The 23,568-nt window shown below is 45.6% G+C and overlaps 1 protein-coding gene across 2 annotated transcripts in view; it reads left to right on the top strand.

Annotated features, from left to right (window-relative positions):
• The first annotated feature begins 4,324 nt into the window (after window positions 1–4,324).
• CNN3 (calponin 3) overlaps window positions 4,325–23,568 on the top strand; it is a 30,676-nt gene continuing 11,432 nt past the window's right edge. Inside the window, exon 1 of one of the 2 annotated variants that reach the window (XM_025378987.1) lies at window positions 4,325–4,788. In XM_025378987.1, coding sequence (XP_025234772.1) covers window positions 4,732–4,788 — 57 coding nt within the window. In that variant the 5' untranslated portion in view covers window positions 4,325–4,731. The remainder of the gene's footprint in view (window positions 4,789–23,568) is intronic. The other variant, XM_025378997.1, reaches the window with a different exon arrangement.

Raw genomic sequence — 23,568 nt, 5'->3', positions numbered from 1 at the left:
CAGCAAAGTCTTTATGACCTGTATCTTGTGCCGACCTCCCAGCTCATTCTGTGACTTAGAATGCCTTAACTGTCTGGGAATGCAGGCCAGCAGGTCTCAGCCTCATTTCACCTAGTCCCTACTCAAGATGGAGTTGCTTTGGTTCACATGCCTCTGACAGACTTTCAGGGTGTATTCTCCAAAACACTTTATATTATTATTTTCGTGGCAAGATGTATGGCAACATGACCCACAAATTTGCCTCTATGAAAAAATACTTTTCTACAACTCTCCAACTGCTTTTAATTAATAAAAATTTGGAAAGATTGAGTTGACCTCCGTAACAGCATTTATTTCAATTCAAAGTGTTCTGCATATTACAGAAGGTTCCAGGGAAAGTACTTAAGATTGCTGGGCCACACCCTGGTAGGTAGTTTGTAATGTGACATTTTACTTAAACTGAGCATTCGCTGACACATTCTAGTGTTAGAACTTGGTCAGGATTTTTGAAATGTATCCTAACAGTGACAAGTTAAATACCATAATAAGAAAACACACAATTCAATAAAAAGTAGGCAAAAGATCTGAACAAACATTTCATGAAAAAGATACACAGATGGCAAATAAATACATGAAAAGATGCTCAACATCATTACGTATTAAGGGCATCAAATTAAGGGAATTCAAATTAAAACCATAATGAGATACCATACTCCACATGTATAAGAATGACTAAATTTAAAAAGACTGACCTACCAACTGTTGGTGAGGAAGCAGAGGAACTGGAACTCTCATACACACTGGTGGGAATGTAAAATGGTACAATTAGTTTGGAAAAAGTTTGCGGTTTCTTAAAAAGTGAAATACACATCTTTCACATGATCCAGCCATTCCATTTATAGGTATTTATGGGAGAGAAATGAAAGCATATGTCCATACAAAGACTTGTACATGAATGTTCATAGCAGCTTTATTTGTAATAGCCAAAATCTGGAAACAAGCAAATGTTCATTAATAAGGGAATGGGCAAAATCACTGGTGTATCCCTACAGTTGAATACTACTCAGTAATAAAAGGAATGAACTAATGATACATGCTACAACATCAGTGAATCTCATGATAATTTTGCTGAGTGAAAGAAGTCAGATAAAACAGAGTATACAATGTGTGAATATTCCAATTATATAAAATTTAGGAAATACAAATTAATGTATAGTTACATAAAGCATATCAGGGGTTGCCTGGTGGGGTGGAGAGGTAAGGAAGGCTGGGAGGGAGGGGTTACATGAGGAAACTTTTGGGTGTGATGAATATGTCCTTTGTCTGTTGTGGTGATGGGTTTTTAAATAGGTGTATCTATGTGTATATGTGTGTATCAAACTGAACACTTTAAATATACTTTGTTATATCAATTATACTTCAATAAAGCTGTTAAAATTGTCCCAAATTTTAAGTTTTTCTCATTTTATTCCATAGTGTCACAGTAGGTAGTCAGACGTGAGCAGAGCAGGAGAGGGCTCCCCGCTCCCACAAGGAATGTCAGGCGACCATCAGGAGGTGGTCAGGCAGTTGTTAAACTGTCTCTCTAAAATAATAATTGGTCACAGGCGGCACCAGGGAAAGGCAGTCTCCCAATGGACAGAAAATACCTAAAACTGGCGATCAGCAGCTTCTGGATAAGATCTTAGGAGTCGGGCGAGTGGGCTCACAGGTGTGCACCAAGAGCCAAATAGTGGCATTTAACTAGTACTCATATATGACCTTCCTCTAGGAACACTCGACTAGGAAGGGTAGAATGCCTCAAGTGAGCATGCGTGCAACTTCAGTTAACACACTGAGCATGTTGTCCCTCCCAAGTGCTGGCAGGCCACTGCACATGCAGACAGCCCACCCCAAGGGAAGAATCAGGGGAAAAGGGACACAACCCACTGGAAGCATGCCAATGTATAAAACCCCGAGTCAAAGGTCAAGCAGCACACTTGAATCTATCAAGTTGCCCGCTTGGTCCTCTTCCAAGTGTACATTACTTCATTTCATTCTTGCTCTAAAACTTTTTATAAACTTTCACTCTTGCTCTAAAACTTGCCTTGGTCTCTCCCTCTGCCTTAAGCCTCTTGGTAGAATTCTTTCTTTGGAGGAGGCAAGAATTGAGGTTGCTGCAGACCCATACAGCTTTGCTGCTGCTAACACACTTTGGTGAATGCGACTCAGATACGTTCCCTAGTGCTAACAACAGCATTACGTATTCCTGCACAATCAGTTAAATTCGAAATGAAGGAAGCCTCTGGAGTACTGATGGAATCCAAGAGGACCAACAATATTTAAATAGTAAGTGCCAGTGGCAATGTCAGAAAGAACTTCAAGTACCTTAGGGAGGATAACAGTTGACCAAACAAATGTAGAAAATTTCATGTTTACTTTAAAGCCATGTAAGTGTACGATGGCATTATACATTTACAATGTTGTGTGACCATTGTCACTACCCATCTTCAAAACTTTTTCATCATCCAAAACTGAAATCCTGTAATCCTTAAAAAATAACGCCCCATAAACAATAAAATTCATAGTTTTCAAGACAAAATACAATTCTTGAACATTTTACAAGGAATAAGCTAAAGTAGATTAAAATGACTTTGACCATACAACAGGAACAGTCAGGCTTAGATTGCTGCAAAAAGGCTCTGCAGGCTGGGCACCAGGATTTGTACCTCAAATCTGGCTGTTATTTCCCACACTCCTAGGTCCCATAGAAGTGTGGGTGAGGTCCTGTGGTTGACACACCATCACTGTCATACTACTGGAAAAACAGCCCAAACTGCTTGCCTCAGTGATAGTGGGTCAATTGTGTCATCTTCGTGTGGGAAGAATGCCCTAATTATCATTACTCCCTTTGGATGAAATTAGCAAGTCATTTATAAATCATTTCACTTTCCTCCCTATTTGCCTCCTCCCCCTTCCTTCAGGTTCCATCCCTCAAAGTCATTGGGAAAAGCCTTGCAAAGTTGATAGCAGTTTTGTGCACATCCGGCTCAAGTTGCCTTACTTCTTTTTTTTTTAATTTAAAAAAACTTTGGATTTTTTTTTTATAGAGACAGGCTCTTGCTATGTGGCCCTGGCTGTTCTTGAACTCCAGGCCTCAAGCAATCCTCTCACCCCGGTCTCCCAAAGTGCTGGGATTACAGGCATGAGCCACCACACCTGGTTCACCTTACTCACTTCTATTGCAGGACGGTTCAACTATGATGTTTTGGCTCCTCTTCTCAAGCAGGTTGCCACACCTTGTTCCATGATCTCTTCTGGCACAGTAGCTGGTATTTGGCGAACATAGTTTTCATCCTGGGATCTCAGGGATTGAAATCTGTCCTAGGTGTGCACCAGAAAGTGGTGGCAAGAGATGAAGCTTCGGAGGAGGGTGACCTCGGCCAGGATTCTTAAGTCTCAAAGTTTCAGCTTTCTCACCTCTCAACAGACATGAAATCTACCTAGTAGTAACTTCAGGGAAGTAAATGAGATAATGTTTGGAAGGTATCTAGTCTCCGAGGCGCTCAGGCGGGGGAAGAAGGTTCTGTTTCCAACCCCTTCTCTATCGAATGCCTTTAAAACTCAGAAGAAAGCGTTGGGTAGGAAATGGGACTGCGAAAAAAGTGGAGGCTGCTTCTGGCCTGAAGGATACTTATCTCTATACAAAGGGCTTCTGATTCAAAGAGGCCCCTGGATTCAAAAACACAAGCAGAGCAACACTACGTGGGGTTTGGGACTAGCTGAATTCCGGATAAAGATTCCTGTAAAGAGGAATTGATGAGAATCCAGAAAAGCACTTGAAATGCCCAGGCTTTGCCATGGCACATTCCCCAGGATTTTTTCGCAACGCATTTAGAGGTTTAGACACAGTGAGCTCGAATCAGGCCAAAAGCCTTAGGTTACTCGGTGGCGGCGGCGGGGCAGAGGTCAGACCAACAGGTGTGGGAGGCTGCGAGGTGAGGGAAGAAGCAGGTGTCGGTGGAGGCCCCAGTTCCTCCCGCCCAGAGGCTCCAAGGCTGCTGTTGGTGTTCCAGCAACGGGTGGAGGGGTCCCGCCCGGCATCTGGGCGCGCTGGGCCTGGAGCCCGGCAGCAGGCAGACGGAGGCGGCGGGTCAGACCGGGTGGGCTTCCGCTCCCCTCCGCCAGCCCGGCCCGGCCCAGCCCGGCCCGCCGCGGAGGATGCCTGGAGGTTGACGTGAACTGCCTGTGGCTAGGAAGCCCCCAGGCGCCCTGCCTAGCCCGGGGGCGGGGCCGCCTCGCCGCCGACCCCGGTGGCGTGAGGGCTGGGGCTGGGGCGGGGGCCGGGGACTGAGCGGAGAGAGAGCGGGAGGGAAAGCGGCCTCCGCGGCCCTTCAATTGGCCGCACCGCCCCTCGGCGCAGAGGCGGGAGGAGGCGGCCCTCCATTGGTCGGGCCCGGCGGCCAATCCCCGAAGGCCCAGGCGGAGGCGGGGGCTGCCGGTGGGGAACCGCGGTGCGGGCGGGGAGCTAGGCGGGCGGCGAGCTAGGCAGCCAGGAGCTTTGGAGCGGACCTCGAGGCTCTGCGGCACACAGTCGGACCCAGTCGCCCAGGCACCGCCCGCGCCCCGCGGCCGCGACCGTCTCCTGCGCCGCCCAGAGGAGGGAGTTCCGAGCATCCCCCGCGGCGGCCACTCCTCGGGGCCAGGAGCGGGGAAGCGAAGTGCGAGAGACCCCGGACCCCAGCGCAGCCTCTTCCCGCCGCCCTAACCACCATGACCCACTTCAACAAGGGCCCTTCCTACGGGCTCTCGGCCGAGGTCAAGAACAAGGTACGCCTGGCTCGGGCGGGCGCGGGGACCCCCGGGGCGAGGGGTGCATAGCGCGCCCGGGCTCCCTTGGGCTAGCCTGGCGCTGGGCCGTACTTCGTTCGCCCCTCGCGCTGTGGTTCACCCCTCTTTCCTGGAGAGGGGACGTCGAGGCGGCGCGAGCGTCGCTGCCTGTCCCGGTTGCGTCCCGTCCCCGGGCTCGCGGGGCCGGCTCCCGGGCACCCGCCTGGCTTTGTTCCCGCGCCATGGGACAGGACTAGTGGCTGGCGGTGGCTTCCCGGGCGCCTGGAGTCCCGCGGAGCCGGCCTTTCCGGCTGCGAGGGTCTCTGGGGCCGTTTGGTGGTTGCAGGACGCGCCCTCCGGGAAGGGGGCGCTCCTGCGTGGCCACTCGCCCTTAGGCGGAGCCCGTCCGCGCGGCCAGGGACCCGGCGAGCCGCTGCCGCAGCCCCCGCCATCTACCCGGGCCCCGGGTGCTGGCGGACCCCGCACCTCCCCACCGGGAGAGAGACCGCCCACTGTCCCGCCGACCCCTGGGTCCCCCGAGGAACGGGAGCCGGTCCAGGACCCATCGTAGTCTCCGATCTCGGTGCCTGGGAGGCATTTGGAGGCCGATTGCTGCTGCTGCTGCTGCCGCCGCTGCCGCTGCTGTTGCTCTTGCGGGAAATGGAGACAAAGCCTGAGCGCGCCACTGTGCGAGCGATGTCTGCTTAGGCTTGAGACTTTTTATAAAACACTGAGAAGTTTGTAGTACATTAGACTTTCACGACATAAAGGAGTATTTTTGTGGGTGGCTTTTGTTTAGGGCTTGTTTGCCGAGGCGGCTTATAGTTTGGAGCGATTGGGATTTGGTGACGCTCAGCTTTGCTACTGAGCCCAAGAATGCGTTAGGTTTATCTTTGGGACTTTTGGCCTGGGAAAGAGATGAGAGGCGTCCCCCTCCCCAAATCCTCTCCTTCCTTCCTCCCTCCCTGCATTCCAAGCCCATGACATCAGGGGTTTCTAGGGGGAGAGACCAGCCAATCGGCGCGGAACTGCGCACAGAACGCTCATTGTCTCTTTTCTGCTGTTCTGGCCAAAGCGCCACAAAGGAGGGCTGCTGTGGTTTAATTCCCATTAACCCCCCGGGAGCCCAAGCATGTCAGGATTGCCACCGCACCGTCCGACCGCTGGTGGAAGGCACTGGCATTGTCAGAGCTGGAACATCCCAGGGCTGCGGGGGTAGGCGGTGTGAAGCGAATTATGTTGAGGTAATGAAGCGCACCGTTGTCAAACCCCAAGGGGGAGTTGTGGCTCTTGTCTCCCGCTGTTAGTCTGCACATCATACCGTCTTTGAAGCAAAGGGTTGATTTTAGTCTATGTATCTAAAGTTGAAATGTTTAGGTCCTTTACTTTTTCAAACGTCTTGCCCGTGTTGGACAACAGTTTGCTAAACAGTTTTTTTAAGAGCAGAAAGGTGAGTGGTGTATGATTGAATGCAAACCTCACCAACTGAAAAGTTTGTAACAAGTTAATTGTTCCCTTCCTTCCAGGGTTTACAAACCGAACTTTAGGAAACTTTTCAGAGGAACGGGCATGTCCAAAACGTTGGACGTGTTGTGAGACTTTTTGGCCTGGTTGTGCACATTCATTGTAATTCCCCCCAGTGATTCTTGGTTGGCAGCAGTTGAGTCTCTTTACTACCTTTTGCATTGTAAATGAGGTACTGATAACGTTGGCAGCTCTTCAAGTGACTTACTTTTCTTGGATGTTAATAATATTCATGCTAATTTCTTTTTTGCTGACTAATGTAGCAGCTTCTGCCGTTTTCCTGCTTAATACTGAGCAGACTCAAGGAAATGCATGCACAGGCCAGATCACTGTAATTATTATAAATGTTTAAAAACAGTAAAACCTCAGTTTTTAGAACATTTGGAAAGTTAGTTAGGAAAGCTGTGGATTTATCCCTTTAAGCACCAAACCCATTTTTTAATAGCCTGTTTCATTTTTGTAGTCCTTTCAGACAGTATTCTTTCATAGGAAGTCTTTTGATCTTAACAGCAGAGCAGTCCTGTAAGGTGAGGAGGATTGCTGGGATTATCCAACATCATTTACAGATCAGTACACTGAAGCTCAGAAAGATTTGCTCAAGGTCACAGAAGTTGGACTGTTCTAAGAATTTTAACTCTAAAAGCGATGTCTTAGTTGAGTGAAGTACTTAGGGATGTTCTACACAAGACTCTGCTGTCTGTCGCCTTCCCCCCAACCTTTTTTTTTTTTTTTTTTTTTTGAGACGGAGTCTTGCTCTGTCGCCCAGGCTGGAGTGCAGTGGCACGATTTCAGCTCACTGCAACTTTCGCCTCCTGGGTTCAAGCGATTCTCCTGCCTCAGCCTCCCAAGTAGCTGGGATTACAGGCACCTGCCACCACACCCGGCTAATTTTTGTATTTTTTAGTAGAGACAGGGTTTTGCCACTTTGGCCAGGCTGGTCTCCAACTCCTCACCTCAGGTGATTTCCTCCTGCCTTAGCCTCCCCAAATGCTGGGATAACAGGTGTGAGCCACGGCGCCCAGCCCTTCCCCCCATTTTTGCTACCCACCTGTCACTTCTTGACATTGTGATTATTTATGTGATACTGTTTCTGATCTGTTCTGGACCTGGGAATCAAATTAGCCGTGTTTGCTAGGCCTTTGTATGAAATGCTACATTCTGACAGAGGCCTCAGGACTCCCGGGTGAAAGGTGGGCATATGCAAAAGTGACATTGCGTGGTTTGACACTTTTTGATTCCTTCCTGCTTTTTCTTTATTGCGTAATTGATACATTGCTTGAATGCTAGATTTCCCCCATCCACCCCTAAATCTCATTTAACAAAGAAGTATAGAAACATCCTGGGGAGACAATGTGGAGTGGACCTGGGAGTCTAGCATATGTGAGTTCTAGTCCCCGTTCCGCCACTTCCTGCCTTCTGTGATGCTGGGCAAGCTACCTGACATCTCTCTCCTAGTTTGTCATCTGTAGAATGGGGGAAAACAATAGTTACCACCCCTAAACACCATGTTGTGGAAATGTGTCTGGCTTATATTCAGTACTCAGTGACTGTATTGTAGCTATTAGCTCTTAGTAACAGAAAATTAGTTATTGGTATTATATTTCTAAGATATTTATGTCCCTACCTCTTTAAGTAGTTGGTTTGTATTAATACCTTTTGGTCTTGTTATATAGTATTCTAGCTGTAGAAGCAGTTCATCAGTGAATTGAGGATGTCTCTGATTTTAAATACTTTAATCAGTAAAATTTCAGGGAAAAATCTTTAAGACATTTGATTGATAAGATGATAATACATGGCAGAACGCACAAACTTACTTTAATAGGCAAGAAGATGTGTGAAAACAGCCTAAAAAAAAAGAAAAACCCTAAGAATTCCAGTCTTTCAGCGTGGAATACGAACAAAGTTTCTTTAATAACAAAGAAAAAAATGACACCAAATGATCAATAACTTGTAGTTTACAAAAACTATCAGAGAGTAAAAGGGCCAGGGAAAATGCAGACACTGGTGTATGGATGGTTCGATGGAGGATGGAAACACTCGTAAAGTAATGGGCCCTACAGGTATTCTACAGGTTGAGCCAGGCCCTTGAATGCATCTTGGGAACCAAAATGAAGTGAAACAATTCTGTGCCTCATAAACCATGAAAAAATATAACAGGTACTCAAGGGAAGCACAGCATTTCCTGGCAAAATGTTGGAGTGGGGGTAGTTTCCCGTAAATTTGGACGGGAAAAGAGGACGCAGTGAAGCATGTCTTCATCAGACTTGGAGTAAATGCCGCAGGAACCTTTCTTACAGGTCTCAGGGAAAGTGGAAAAAATAAATTGACGAGTGGGGAGCTGAAATAATCTTACCTCGGTATGTTTTTTTGGGAGGAGGCTAACTGAAATATTAAGAAGCATGGAATTGGAATGCACATTCTTCCAGTCTTCTGCCCCCCTGGAATGTCTGATTTGAGCAAAGCAGCTTCCCACGGGATCTTCTTGGTTACAAAATGGTATTTCTCAACACCTAAAAACCATCTTGAAAGGCTTATTACCAAAATCTTTGGTTGTTGAAGTTAATCATATAGTAATAATTCGACAGGACCAGTGTCCGTGGAGTCCTCCCAGCCTGTTTGCCGGCTGCGCTTCAGACGCGCAGCTGCTCTGAGGGTACTTCTGGTAAGAGTAACCCAGGGTGGCCCAGCTGTCAATTATACCTGAAGGTGGGTTGCCTTGTCTTGCTGGTAGAGCACCAGAATCTTGGTAAAAATGTGTTGGTGGGCTTAGCTTTTTTCTTTTTAATCTTGAAAGTTCAGAAATTGGTTTTTAATTAAAATATTTTTTTGTTTGCTTATTATCTGTCTCTTCCCACCAGAGATAAAGCTGTCTTATTCGCGGGTGTGTCTCAAGATCGATATTTTAGAATATAGTTTGGCACATAGCTTGTGCTCAATAAATATTTGAATATTTGTTGATTTAATGAATGTATTCATCGGGAATAGATTTTGCTACCTCTAGACATAAGAAGTTAGAAATTAACTCTGTAGTCTAAGATAATTCTGTAGTACAGTGTGATGATTTTGAAGGATGTGATTAAAAAGAAAATATTCTAAAAACTATTTTATTTTTTTATCTCACTATGTTGCCCAGGTTGGTTCTTGAACTCCTGGCCTCAAGTGATCCTACTGCCTTGGCCTGTTAAAGCACTGGGATTACAGGTGTGAGCCACCATTCCTAACCCTGTTTTTCTTAAGTAGTTAAATAGTTAACATTACATTGAAATTTTTCATCTTTGCTGCTGATTTTGGGATTATCTCTTAAGATAGATATTTTGACGGGGCTCTTAGACTTCCAAGTTAGGAATGGTAGAGGTGTCCTCTGCAAGGATTTGCCCAGTGCCTGCATTTTCCTGAATACTGCTGGAGAAGGGGCCATTCAGCCGGGCCAGGGACTCTGCTGCTGGTACGAACCAGCCATTGCCGTTGGTCTGCTTTAGTTTTTGTTTTCCTGTCTTGACCAAAACAGATAAATAAGATACACTTTGCTGAAGCGACAAGAGGTACTATGCTTCCTCTTTAAAATGCTCAGCCTTATTTACTCTGGAGTTTTAACGAGGATTATTATCAGGCTCACTGATTTTTTACAGTCTAACATTTGTGGAAATTGTTCTGTCTCTAGCCACTCTTTTAGATTTCAGAAACAATCTTGACAATGATGACATTGCTAATACTACCATCAACAGAGGTATAGGCTTTTTTTTTTTTCCTATGCCTGTTTCCCTTCCAGGTTGGGACATGAGGGTTAGTGTTTCCTGCCTCCTTTCCCTCTTCAACAGTGTATTCTTAAAGCCATAAAGAATCTGATCTGCAGCATAAAAAAAGTAAGCACAATTGGATGGTTTTGGTTTTTCACCCATCATTACCATTGTATTCAGGAGAGTGAGGAAATGCATTTTATTCTCTCTCTTTTTAATTTTTTTGAGATAGAGTCTCCCTCTGCTGCCCAGGCTGGAGTGCTGTCGTGCGATCTCAGCTCACTGCAACTTCCACCTCCCAGGTTCAAGCAATTCTCCTGGCTTAGCTTCCCGAGTAGCTGGAATTACAGGCACCTGCCACCACATCTGACTAATTTTTGTATTCTTAGTAGAGTTGGGGTTTCACCATGTTGGCCAGGCTGGTCTCAAACTCCTGACCTCAAGAGATACACCTGCCTTGGTCTCCCAAAGAGCTGGGATTACAGGTGTGAGCAACTGTGCCCAGCCCTGCATTTTCTTTCTCAGTGAAACTAGGTGGTAGTTGGAGAAAGCTTGTCCTTAGAATTTGTTGGCAAGTTCCATTTAAATCTAGGCATTACCCTCCTGTAGCATCTACCTTGTGTGCATTTGCTCTCTTTAACTCTGAACTTATTTTATAGCCCAAATGGGCTCTTAACTGTTATTCATGTGTACTTGTACCCTCAGATTTTTGTTAAGGATTCTTGGAACTCATAGGTAGATCCAGGTTGTTTGTGGGGACGAAGTTTATATAATTTTGGGGTCCTCATTATGGAAAATATATAAATATCTTTTAAGTTTTACAAAAACCTATGGCCATGTGAACCCTTTTGAACTTGAAGACTTCCCCATACCTGTCATACAAGGTTCTTGTCAGAGGGAAAGTAGAGCTTAGTGGTTAAGAACGTGGACTGTGGGAACTGGGTTGGATTCCTGGTTCTGCATCTTACTGTGAACTTTGGCAAGCGACTTAACCTGCCTGTCTTGTCTGTAAAATGAGGCTATCATGATGCTCATCTTTATAGGGTTGTTGGGAGAAATAAGATAGATAATCCATGTAAAGTGTTTAGAATAATGCCTGGAATCAAAAGCCCACATTATGTAAATTTTAGCCATGGTTTTTCATTTGGAGACTGGTTCTCTGCTAATTAGGCTCAGTCTTGTGTTCTGAGCTGCTTTTCCCTTCGGGATGTTGGTATTATTTCTAGAACTTTAATATTCATTCATGAATCTGTTTGTATCTGCCTGAGATTTCTGGTGGGTAGGGGACCATGACACCAAGCAATACTACTGTGTTTCATTTCTGTGTCAGGAATGTGATCTGCCCCAGAGTCCTTATCCAGGACTCCACCCCCAGGCAGCCTGTGAGGCGTTTCCGCCGTGAAAGCACCAGGTCTGTAGATCTGCACCATTCTGTCCACGTTGCCCTTGGGGCTGAGGACTTCTCTGTAGAGCTGGAGGTCTTGCTTACTGGGCGTGGTTGTATTCTGCTTTTTCTAAGAGGTTGATTCCTTTTAAATAAGATACATCTTTCCTTTCTTGGTTTCAGACAGGGCTTGTATTCCTCCACAACTGGCTGGTTAACATATTTTCCTTCAAGTGTTTGAATTTGGCTTGCTTGAATCTGGAGGCTTTGAGTTTATGTGTTCTTATGAAGTCTCTACCTAGACCTGTGTGAAGCAAGTCCTTGAGTGGAGAAGACTAATTCCTAGTTTTCCCCCACAAGGTAGGGAGGGACCAGGAAAGTTCAGGGTGTGGGCGTGACTGTTGGGTGCTGTGTCTGCAGTGGGAAGGCCAGGGAATTGGAGGCATGAATGCAGAGAAAAGAGGAGGCCTTTTGTGCTTCGAAGGACTCTTCTGGGTGAGTTGTAACCTAAGCATTTATGGTTATTTCCCCTCTCCTGGAGAATTTTCCAGGGAACTGTAGCTGTGGAGTGGCCACACTGGGCGGGCTATGGCTTCATCATTGCTTCTTCCCGCCTCCACTGCCAAATGTTTGGACACTGATCTTTCTCCATTATCTGCAGCTTCTCACCCTTAATGTTACCCAGGCTCTACGAATGGATAGTGTGTACTTCATTAGTGCACATTTCCCTGTCTCCTTTTGTTTCTTGTGGGAGGAAATAGGAGAGAAAACAATCAATACCATGTGTAGCAAGTCTCTGTCATGCTGTTGGTTGATTCAAACATGTGATTCTACTTCGAATGCAAAAATAGCAACAGCAATCATATTATGCTTCTAATCAAGTATAGAAATTATACGTACATTAGGCATCATCTTGTGAGCTTGCTGTGGTCCTTGGCCCTTAGCAGCTGAGCTGGAATCCTAGGGCTGTTCTTTGGAGTCACCTATGGCTAGATGCCTTCCCCTGAATGGTCCCATTCTCTACGCTGAATACTGGGGTGCATTTGTTTCTGGATTTTCCTTATCTTTCTTCAAAGACTTGGGTATTGTATTTTTTTTTTTTTTTTTTGAGACGGAGTCTCGCTCTGTCACCCAGGCTGGAGGCAGTGGCCGGATCTCCGCTCACTGCAAGCTCCGTCTCCCGGGTTCCCGCCATTCTCCTGCCTCAGCCTCCCAAGTAGCTGGGACTACAGGCGCCGCCACCTCGCCCGGCTAGTTTTTTTTTTTGTATTTTTTTAGTAGAGACGGGGTTTCACCGTGTTAGCCAGGATGGTCTCGATCTCCTGACCTCATGATCCGCCCGTCTCGGCCTCCCAAAGTGCTGGGATTACAGGCGTGAGCCACCGCGCCCGGCCAGCGGATATTGTATTTTTAAAAAACCCCATCCCCACCTGTCCCCGCTTACACACACAAACACGCATTCTTTGCCAGCCAGATTTTCATTTCAAGGTTTCTTCCTCTCTGGGCTTTCCCCTGCTTCTTTTTCTTCTTTAGTGATACCCTTTCCTGTAGTCGGTCTTACATCACCTTCAAAAACATGCCTGTGGCAGAAGGTTAGTCTTCATATGGGCCAGTGGGAGAGTAAAAGTATTTTTAGTCTAAAATAGCTCTGCTAAATATCTTACGAATTTTTTTTTGCTTGACAGTCTTGCTCTGTCACCTGGGCTGGAGTACAGTGGCGCGATCTTGGCTCACTGCAACCTCTACCTCCTGGGTTCACGCAATTCTCCTGCCTCAGCCTCCTGAGTAGCTGGGATTACAGGTGCACGCCACCATGCCCGGCTAATTTTTGTATTTTTAGTAGAGATGGGGTTTCACCATGTTGCCCAAGTGGGTCTCAAACTCCCGACCTTAAGTGATCCACCCATCTCAGCCTCCCAAAGTGTTGGGATTACAGGTGTGAGCCACGGCACCTGGCCTTATTATGAACTTTTGAACTGTGCTGGCAACGCCCTTTGGAACTAAGGATTCCTATGGGCTTGTTTAAATCAATTCCTCCCACCCGCTGCTGACTTTTTTCTTTTCTTTTCTTTTTTTTTTTTTTTTTGAGACAGTCTCACTTTGTCACCCAGGCTGGATGGAGTACTGTGGTGTGATCTCAGTTCATTGTAACCTCTGCCTCTTGGGTTCAAGTGATTCTCTTGCCTCAGCCTCCTGGATAGTTGGGACTACAGGCCTGTGCCACCCTGCCTGGCTAATTTTTTGTATTTTTGGTACAGACGGGGTTTCACTATGTTGGCCAGGCTGCACTCGAACTCCTGACCTCAGGTGATCTGCCTGCCTTGGCCTCCCAAAGTGCTGGGATTACAGGCATGAGCCACTGTGCCCGGCCCAATTAGTCCTTTCTACAGCTGGGCAATATATTCATGTGCATTAGTCCTATACGATGATATTGGTGGTGGGTACATGTGGATATATTGTCACATCTTCATGAGTTAAAAGGACTTTATGTTAAGCCAGAGTCTAAGCATCTTCAGGCAGATAGCATAGTTGCTGTGCTAAGGCTGTGTATAGTACAGAGAGTTCCTGTCTCTCAGCTTGGTTGTGGAGTAGGGATGGGGGAGCATCCAGTGATGGAAAAGACTTAGACTTGGAGCCAGATCTGGGTCTGAATCCCTGCTGAGCCCACAACCTTTGGACAAGTCATCTCTGCATGAAGACAGTACATCTACCTCAGGGTGCCATCTTCCTTTCTTATGAGAACCACTTCTCTTTATGCAAACAGTTCCAAAATAGAAGAGTAAATAAGTGAAAGTATCCTGTATACCTTACCCCTACCCTAACTGCTTGTACTGCTTTGAATATTGTTCAACCATTTTGAAAACTGAATTATAGTCTGTGGTATGGGTTTCCACTGATTATTCACTGCTTCCCTACTGGTAGATATTTCCTTTAAAAGTACTTGTGTAGAAAAGTGTGTAACTTTTGACCTAACATTTAAATGTATTCAGGTATTACCAAATTGCTCTCCAAAAAAAATTAGTTCCTACCAATGGTAAGAAAGAGGAGGAGGATCTTTTGATGTTAAGAAAAAAGTAACTTGTTTTAGTTTCTTTATTACCAAGTCATGAGTCACTGACATCTGTAATCCCTACTCCATCCCTCATCCCCAGCAGACTCAGGTGGGAGTTGGCAGTGGGATGGGATGAGGGCATCTCTTTCACAAATTATTTGATAATAGCTTTTTAAACAGGAAGCTTGGCCAGGCATTGTGGCTCACGCCTGTAACTCTAACACTTTGGGAGGCTGAGGTGGGCGGATCACCTGAGGTCGGGAGTTCGAGACCAGCCTGACCAACATAGAGAAATCTCTTCTAAAAATACAAAATTATCCGGGCATGGTGGTGCATACCTGTAATCTCAGCTACTCAGGAGGCTGAGGCAGGAGAATCGCTTGAACCTGGGAGGCAGAGGTTGCAGTGAGCCGAGATTGTACCATTGCAATCCAGCCTGTGCAACAAGAGCGAAATTCCATCTCAAAAACAAACAAAAAACCCAGGAAGCTTTAGGTAGCATTAAAATGATATCAAAATGGCAATCAAATCAAGTCAAGTAAGTGGTTTTTAATGATGTATTGAATTCAAAGGAGGAGATCTTTCCAGTATCTTGATTGGAATGGCCAGCAAAGCATAGATGGAAGGATAAGTGTTGACATTTATTGAGTTCTTACAACTTATGTGAATTAACTCATTGATTTTTCCCAGTAACCTTCTGATGTAAGTGCTGTTAATGATCTCTGGTTGGCAGGGAAGAAAACTGAAGCAGAGGAAACTTGGTGCATGGTGGAAATGGGCTTCTAATCCAAGCATTCTGCTTCTAGAGTCCTTGCTCCTAACCATTTTAATCTGAGGCCAGAGCTCAGGGAGAATTGACATCTTTCAAGAAGAGAGGGTACTGAGCCGGGAGAGGGCAGACCAGAACAAGAAGTCCCAGTATAAAGTCCTTTAACAAGAAGCTGGAGGAGGAGAGATTAGAGGGCCCGCCTGGAAAATACTAGGTGCTACAGACAGGCCGAGAGGATGACTGGAGACCGTCATCTCCAGACATCCAGATGACTGAATTTGGCTACTGAGAAGTCACTGATGACCTTTTTTTTTTTTTTTTTTTTTGAGACAGGATCTTCCTCTGTTCCCCACTCCCTGCAACCCCGCTCCCCCGTTTCCCCCCAGGTTGGAGTGCAGTGGCGTGATCTTGGCTCACTGCAGCCCTGACCTCCTGGGCTCAAGCAATCCTCCTGCCTCAGCCTCCCAAGTAGCTGGGACTACAGGCGTGCACTACCATGCCTGGCTAATTTTTTGTATTTTTTGTAAAGACAGGGTTTTACTGTGTTGCCTAGGCTGCACTGATGATCTTTTGAGAGATCGTTGGTAGAGCAAATTTCCAGGGGTTAGGAGAGAATACTAAGTGAGGAAATGGGCAGGCTTGGCATGAAATAAATGAGAAACAGGACATTGTATGAGGCTGGCAGCAGGTTCAATCAAAGATTTGCCATTTCAGGGAAGACGGGGTAGCCTGTGCCCCTTGATGAACCAAGTAAAGGCAATAGCCCAAAACAGATGGTGGGTGGGGGCAAAGCAGAAGGGCAGGAGGGTCAGCGGGAAGAGAAGGGGCCCAGCTGGGAAAGGGAAGGGAAGAGGACCATGAAAATGCAGCACTGATGTGGAGAGGTCATCTTTTCATCAGAAGTAGGGGTGTTACTTTGCTCCTGACCTTATTATGCTGGGGCCACTGATGTCTGATGGGGAAGGGAGCAGGAATAGGAAGAGATGGCCCAGGCTGAGCCCTGCCTGTGAGTGCACTGCTGATTGGGCTGTCCCTTTGGAGCCTGGGCGCTGGCTCACTCTCCTCTTTCCATTGGCCCTTGATCTGGAAGGGATGGGAAGTTGGGTTTATTTTGTTAGAGCCTGGTTGTCTGTAGCAAGCCTTTACTGTATAATCTCCAAGAGACCTTTGTGTTGGGGCATAGCACTCTGATGGAAGATGTAATGCTTTCAGGGGAACTTATATTCCCTCATCCATGCTCTCAGATTGCATTACAGTTATGTAAAATATGGAGTTTACCTTTACTGTCGATGTGAAGGGTCCCCTGTGACCTCATCATAAGATCCTTGCAGACTTCAGGACTGGAAAGGGGAAACCATGTTCAGACTGACTTCCTTTTAGAGGAACTCTGAATCTTGTAGTTGATTATGTCCCTCTTTGTCTTGGTGTTTAAGAAGCTTGGACTTCAGTTTGCATCCAACCTATCTTTGGGTGTTACCTGTGTAGGACCTGGTGGCATGCAGGTGTTTGAGCCTTCCCTCTGACTTCATCTTTTTTTCACACATCCTCATTAAAAGCAAAATGAACCTAATGGCTTTTTACTTAGGGTCTCAAAAAGTACAAAATATCTTTGTATGCTATTTCATAAGGCACAGTATGAATATTTTTAAAAGAAGGATATGGGACCAGCCTGGGCAACATAGGGAGACCCCATCTCTACAAAACATTTTTTAAAAAAGTAGCTGTGGTGGCACATGCCTGTAGTCCTAGCTACTTGGGAGGCTGAGGCGGAAGGATCGCTTGAGCCTGGGAGGTTGAGGCTTCAGTGAGCTATGATCATGCCACTGCACTCCAGCCTGGGTGACAGAGCAAGACTGTCTCAAAAAAAAAAAAAAGAAAAAGAAAAAGAAAAAAGAAAATGGGAAATTCTATCCTACTTTTCAACGGAAATGTCATATTTTCTCATTTTCATTGGGGAAAAAATGGTGCTCTTTTGCACAGTTAACATATCTGTAAGATTCCATCAGCATCTATCCCATGTTTAAAATTAGATGTTTCCTCTCTGTTCATAGCTGGTTGTGTAAAGCCACCTTTCTCAAATGGACAGACTCCATTGTAGTAAGCAAAACAGCATTTGCAATCTGAGATCTAGACCTGGATCTAGACTCCAGGAGGAGTTCCAGATTTACTAAGGCTGACCCAAAGGGCTGAGATCCCTTTTCTCCTTGGCCCGCTTTCATGCCTTGTGCCAACAATAACCCTCAGTAAAGGAGCCGCGTCGTGTTTTGACTCAGTTTTGGGGTTGGCAGATGGGAACATGGAGATGAGTGTGATCAGTGATCTGTGAGATGATCCCCAGGCTGGATGAGACCAGTTCCTTCTCAGAACAATACAGCGAACTTTTGGGACAATGATGTTGAGGTGGATTTCTTGCCTTCCTGGAGTCACAGTAGACTGTGAGGCTCGTCCTGTGGAGCAGGCTTGCTGAAGAGTTGACGAGGAGTGAGTGTACATTCTGAAACTACAGAAAAGTTGCAAACATGTCATGTGCCTTGTCGTTATGGAAAGACAAATGACAGCTCTTCAGTGTTACCCATGCTCCTGACTCAAGGGTTATTTTGGAGGCACCTAGAGGTCCTGCTGAAGAGACAGTGCTTGATAATCTGGAGAGTGGCAAAGAGCCGATACCTACAAATGCGGGAATGAGTTTGTTAGACTCTTACATATTCTAGTGGTGAGACAAAGAAAACAAACACTTGAGGAACATCTCTGTTTTCACCTCTTTGACCTGTGGGGCTTCAGCTAAGATCCCCTTTCAGCAAAATCTCTACAGATCTCTAAAATTCAAGACCCGGCTGGCCTCCTTCCCAGTGAGAGAATGTTCTCCAACAAGCTTTCTTGGAGGTCATCTCTTCCTGCCTGTGCTTCATTGGCACTCAAAACATGGTATTTTTCCATGCCTGTGTGCTTCTTGTCCGTCTCTTGGGAATTTCTACGTATATTTTCCTGGTCTGTCCTCTGTGTGTCACTCAGAATAAATCAGCTCACTCTTCTATATAACTTCCATCTATATATTTAGATGGGAGCTAACCTGCCTCTCCTGAACTTCCAGGTCATATGTAGCCACTCCTGGCTAGCCAGTTTCTCATAGTAGGCTGTATTTGGTTTTTCTAATCCTTTCACCACCTAGTTTACTCCTTCTAGTAACTGATGTCAGCTTATCATTGTCACCTTTCAGAATGCATCACTCAGAATTGATCATAGTATTGCTACAGATATGGTTTAACCTACCAGAGTACACTGGGGTTGTTAACTGACTTCCTTTGATTACAAAGCTTTAGCTCCTTCTGTTTTAACCAACAGAATCACTTGGTGAGGTAGACAAGGTAACTCTGTGTAGAGGAAAGATTCTAATCCTTGCTTCGTCAAATGAACTTTTCCTATCTATAAAGTATGGTGGTGATCACTCTGGGAGGTTTATGGCTCACATGAACTCCCATGTGCACCGTTTCTTATAAATAATGCTTTCCTTAGTTACCTCATGGGGCTGTTTTGATTTAAACAAAAAGCAATACGATTTTATAAAGAATTGTATAACTGTGCAGACCAAGATAGTGTTGGCTTTTTAACTCACTCAACTCACTGAGTAAACATTACTAGTTCTAAAACTTTGGGGCAGGAGTTTACATAGATTTTGAATAAACTGCGTATTAATGTAAGAAAGAGCCTTTTGATTCCCAGTTTCCTTAGTAAGTATGCCCAGTAGTTTCCAAATCATTAATGACCAAAACAGAAGAGAACACATCTAAATCCAAACATTGAGGTACACATCACCATGAGTTTCTTCGCCATGACATAATCAGCACAGTGGGCACGGTGTTCCTTCTGACTGTACCCTACTTCAAGGGTTACTAAACTGGACTTCAGGAGTGCCCTAGACATAAGGAACTTTTATCAGAAAGTAATGCAGTTATATCCCTAGTGGGCCATCTAAGATTACCAGATTGGCAGATCAAGGAGATGTGACGCCCATAAAAGGCAGTGACATTCAAATGCAGATGCCTTTCTGAAACAAGATAGATATTTAAATCTTAGGCATTTCCCTAGGCTGGTAATCCTGTCAGTGGGTGAAAAATCATGGATTGAGTGCCTACTATGTATCAGGCATGGGCATGAGGGGTACTAAAATGAACAAGAGCCTGTCCTCCTCTCCAGGAGGGGACATGGGCAGGTGTTCTTGGACATGCCTGTGTGTCCATGCAGCCCTGGTGATGGCTGCCCTTCCCCCTGAGTGCTTGCACACTCTCTCCCCAAGAGTCCACTCTAGGAAGGGCACCTGCCAGGCTCTTCAGCCAGTAATAGATCCTTGCCCTCTGGGTGGGGATGGGGAGGGAGCAGGCCTCTCTCTAGGTTCCTGTTACTACCATTTGCCAAAGCTTCTCTCATAGTGAGCTGCTTGATATGCACTTCTTTGTTACTTGTTGTTTCTGAGTCTAGATTCTTCTGAGAATCCAGTGTCTATACTTGTTCCCTCCTTGTTTAGATTTGAACTTTCAAAAATCCACCTTAAACTATGTGTGTTCTAAGCTTTACGGTCTAAAGGTCATTTTCTAGACAGAGAAGAGAAAATTGACATTCTGTTTGCTCTGCATCTTTCTATACTCTTTGCTTTAGGCACTGGACCAGCTCCTCTTTAATTTTATGTATATATATATATAAAAATTTTTTTTTTTTGAGACGGAGTTTCACTCTTGTTGCCCAAGCTGGAGTGCAGTGGCGTGATCTCGGCTCACTGCAAAAACCTCCGCCTCCTGCGCACAAGCGATTCTCCTGCCTCAGTAGCTGAGATTACAGGCGCTACGGGCGTGTGCCACCACGCCCAGCTAATTTTTTGTATTGTTAGTAGAAACGGGGTTTCACCATGTTAGCCAGGCTGATCTCAAAGTCCTGACCTCAGGTGATCCGTCTGCCTTGGCCTCCCAAAGTGCTGGGATTACAGGCATGAGCCACTGCGCCTGGCTTATTTATATTTTTTTGAGACAGGGTCTCCATCTATTGCTCAGGCTGGAGTGATAGTAGCACGATCTCAGCTCACTGCAGCCTTGACTTCCCAGGCTCAAGTGATCCTCCCACCTCAGCCTCCCAAGTTGCTGGGACCACAGGTGTGTGCCATAGTGAGACAGGGTCTCACTATGTTGCCCAGGCTAGCCTCAAACTCCTGGACTCAAGTGATCCTCCAGTGTTGGTCTCCCAAATTGCTGGTGTGAGCCACTGCACCCATCCTAGTTATTTTTAAAGCTTTAATTTCTTGTCAGTCTCACAGTATTTGTATATTGAGTCATAATGTTTTTGTATGTACCTGATTATAGACATTTGGAGGGAAAAAATTTGTGCTAGTTGGTGCCATATGCTGATACCTTGATCTGAAGATACAGTTGGACCTCTGAGAGGAGGACCTGGCTTTAAAATGCTCCTGGACTTAACTCCTGTTTACCTGGGGCGAGCATGATTTTCCACAGCTTTCAAATGTCTACTTCTTCCACATCAAATCTGGAGCACGTTCATACCATGGAATGAGTCTTAGATTCTGTGGTGACCTCAAGAAAAGCATGCATTCTATCTTGACATCACTGTCCCAAATGTAAAATGTTTTTATCTAGAAATCCAACTCCTATCCTCCATAAGATACGTGCCTGATTTTGTAAAATAGTTCCTTTATCTTTTTTGTCAGCAACAATCTGAAAAAGAATGAGAATTTGGGATGCAAACACATTCTAAGCAGAGAGAAGAGCTTTAGCAAAGACAGAGAGGCAGGAACTAGCCTCAGGAAGAGTGGTAGAGGGAGTGGACAGTGGTGAAGGCTGGCACCCCAGGTGAGCCTGTCTGCAGTGGGATTTTCTTTGCTATTGAAAACAATGGACTGAACAAGTTGCATTGGGGTTTGGTTAATAGAACGCTCTGTACCTCAAGCTGATAAAATTGGAGGGCATACATGCTGATGTGTGTCAGGTATTGCAGTGGGTTCCGTTCCTATTAAACAGGCTTCATCCTCACAGTGGCCCTGGAAGGAAAGAGTCTACCCACAAGAAATGGGGTGACCTGGGTTCATTTACTTACCGAGGTCACACTGGAATTGGGAACACAGGGTTTTGAAGTTTGACTTGAAAGTCTGTGATCTGCAGTACATGTTTCTAGGATTCATTGCGGAGAGACTTAGGGCAGATAAAAAATGTTGAAGCCTGTTCATTGTCCTTGCATGGATACCAAGAATGGCAAGTGATAGTGAGAAGGAAGGAGAGGAGGAATCTTGATATTTGAGATGGAAATCTATTTTGTTCCTATTTTAGGACCGAGGTAGCCCCCATTGTTCTCTCTCTGTATTTTAAACGCCCCATTTTGTATATATTTTTGTGAACTCTTTAACACACCTTATTTAATATTTGTCTCTTTCTGCTAGAATGTAAGCTTTTAGGACAGGGACTTTGCCTTTGAACTGTGCCTGGTATGAACTAGCCATTTAGATGAAGGACAGAAAGAAGGATTCATGGAGAAAGAAGACGAAAGAAGAATCTAAGGAACACAGGGAACACTTGAAAAACAGAAGCTAATGTTGAATACAAATTTACTTAGAGAGTTTGGAGTAATGCAGTATTATTCTAGTGGCTCAAAACAGGGAGCCTAGTGAGAAGTCAGACACAGCTGAAATTAGGGAGATTGTTGTAATCACCAGGGACAATAACCTGGAATTGTCTGCTTCCAGGTTTGAACAAGCTCTGTGATGATAATACATCATGAGAAGCAATCCATGTGAGAAACAAGCAGTCTTCACTCTTCAGTAGATTCTGGAATGTCCTGGGTGTAAGGGGGGCATCGGACTGTTCTTGTACGTGAATATCGTCACTCTACCTCATGGCAGGTGCGCCCCCACCTTTTTTCCAAATTGCACTTGAGCTGAACATTCTCGGTGTACACCGAGAAGTACCATTCAACAGCGCAGGAATCGAGCTTTTGGATCAGCTGTGGAGGTGCTTTTTGGAGCTAGGTCTCCCTTTACTCTGTCTCCCTTTCTGAGGGTTCTGAGGGGGAAGCTTCTCAAATCTCAGAGCCAGGGAGGGGCATGGCTGTTTCCCAGCAGCTGGTAGGCTTGTATCTGCTCTAGTGTCTCCCTTCACTGTTAGCACGCATAGGCCCTCGGGGTTGTGTTTCTGAAGGCGGTCTTAGTCCAGAGCTCTTGGATATATGATTAATAGTGATATGTGATACGTGTGCATGTGGGCTGGAAGAAAAATTGGCTGAAGTATAGGCCCTTCCTTCTGGGAATGGAGTGTGATTTGGGGGAGAGAGACTTGTACATTTTAGTGTATCTCAGTGTTTCTTAACCTTGTTTTCATGATCACTTTCTCCAAGAGTTGTTTTAGACACTGTTCCTAGTTACCTCCTATCCCCTGCCAGATTTAGTACAAAGGAGTAAGATTTTGTTGGGTAGGGTTGAGCTTTGGAGAGTCCTAAGTGTTTGTATTGTCTTAAGATTTTTTTCACCATCTACCACAAGAAGCACTTTTCACCCCTTTGGGACCCTGCCACCCCTGTGGAGAATGCATGTGCTACATACTTGCATATCATTTATTTATTTTTTTAAAGACAGAGTCTCACTCTGCCACCCAGGCTGTAGTGCAGTGACATGATCATCAGTTACTGCATCCTGAACTCCTGACTTCAAGCAGTCCTCCTGCCTTGGCCTCCTCCCAAAGTGCTGAGATTACAGGCATGAGCCACCCACCTGGCCTAATTTTTTTTTTTTTTTTTTAAATAGAGACAGGGTCTCCCTATATTGCCCTGGCTGGTCTCAAACTCCTGGACTCAAGGGTTCCTCCTGCCTTAGCCTCCCAAAGTGCCAGGATTACAGTTGTGAGCCACAATGCCTGGCCTGGCCTAACTTAAAACAAAATGATTATTATTTTAGAATTGGCTGGGCAGGGTGGCTCATGCCTATAATCCCAGCACTTTGGGAGGCTGAGGTGGGCAGATCACCTGAAGTCAGGAGTTCAAGACCAGCCTGACCAACATGGTGAAACCCTGTCTCTACTAAAAATACAAAAATTAGCTGGGCGTGGTGGTGGGCACCTGTAATCCCAACTCCTCAGGAGGTTGAGGCAGGAGAATCTCTTGAACCCGGGAGGCAGAGGTTGCAGTGAGCCGAGATCGCGCCATGGCACTTCAGCCTGGGTGATAGAGCGAGAGACCCGTTTCTCAAAAAAACAAACAACAACAGCAAACCAATTAGTATTTTAGAATTATAAAAGAAAGTGAGGGCTAAAGAAAGGTCATGAAAAAA

This window comes from Theropithecus gelada, chromosome 1 (assembly GCF_003255815.1).
Source record: "Theropithecus gelada isolate Dixy chromosome 1, Tgel_1.0, whole genome shotgun sequence".
Taxonomy (NCBI): domain Eukaryota; kingdom Metazoa; phylum Chordata; class Mammalia; order Primates; family Cercopithecidae; genus Theropithecus; species Theropithecus gelada.
This window is presented reverse-complemented; position numbering and strand designations above follow the sequence as displayed.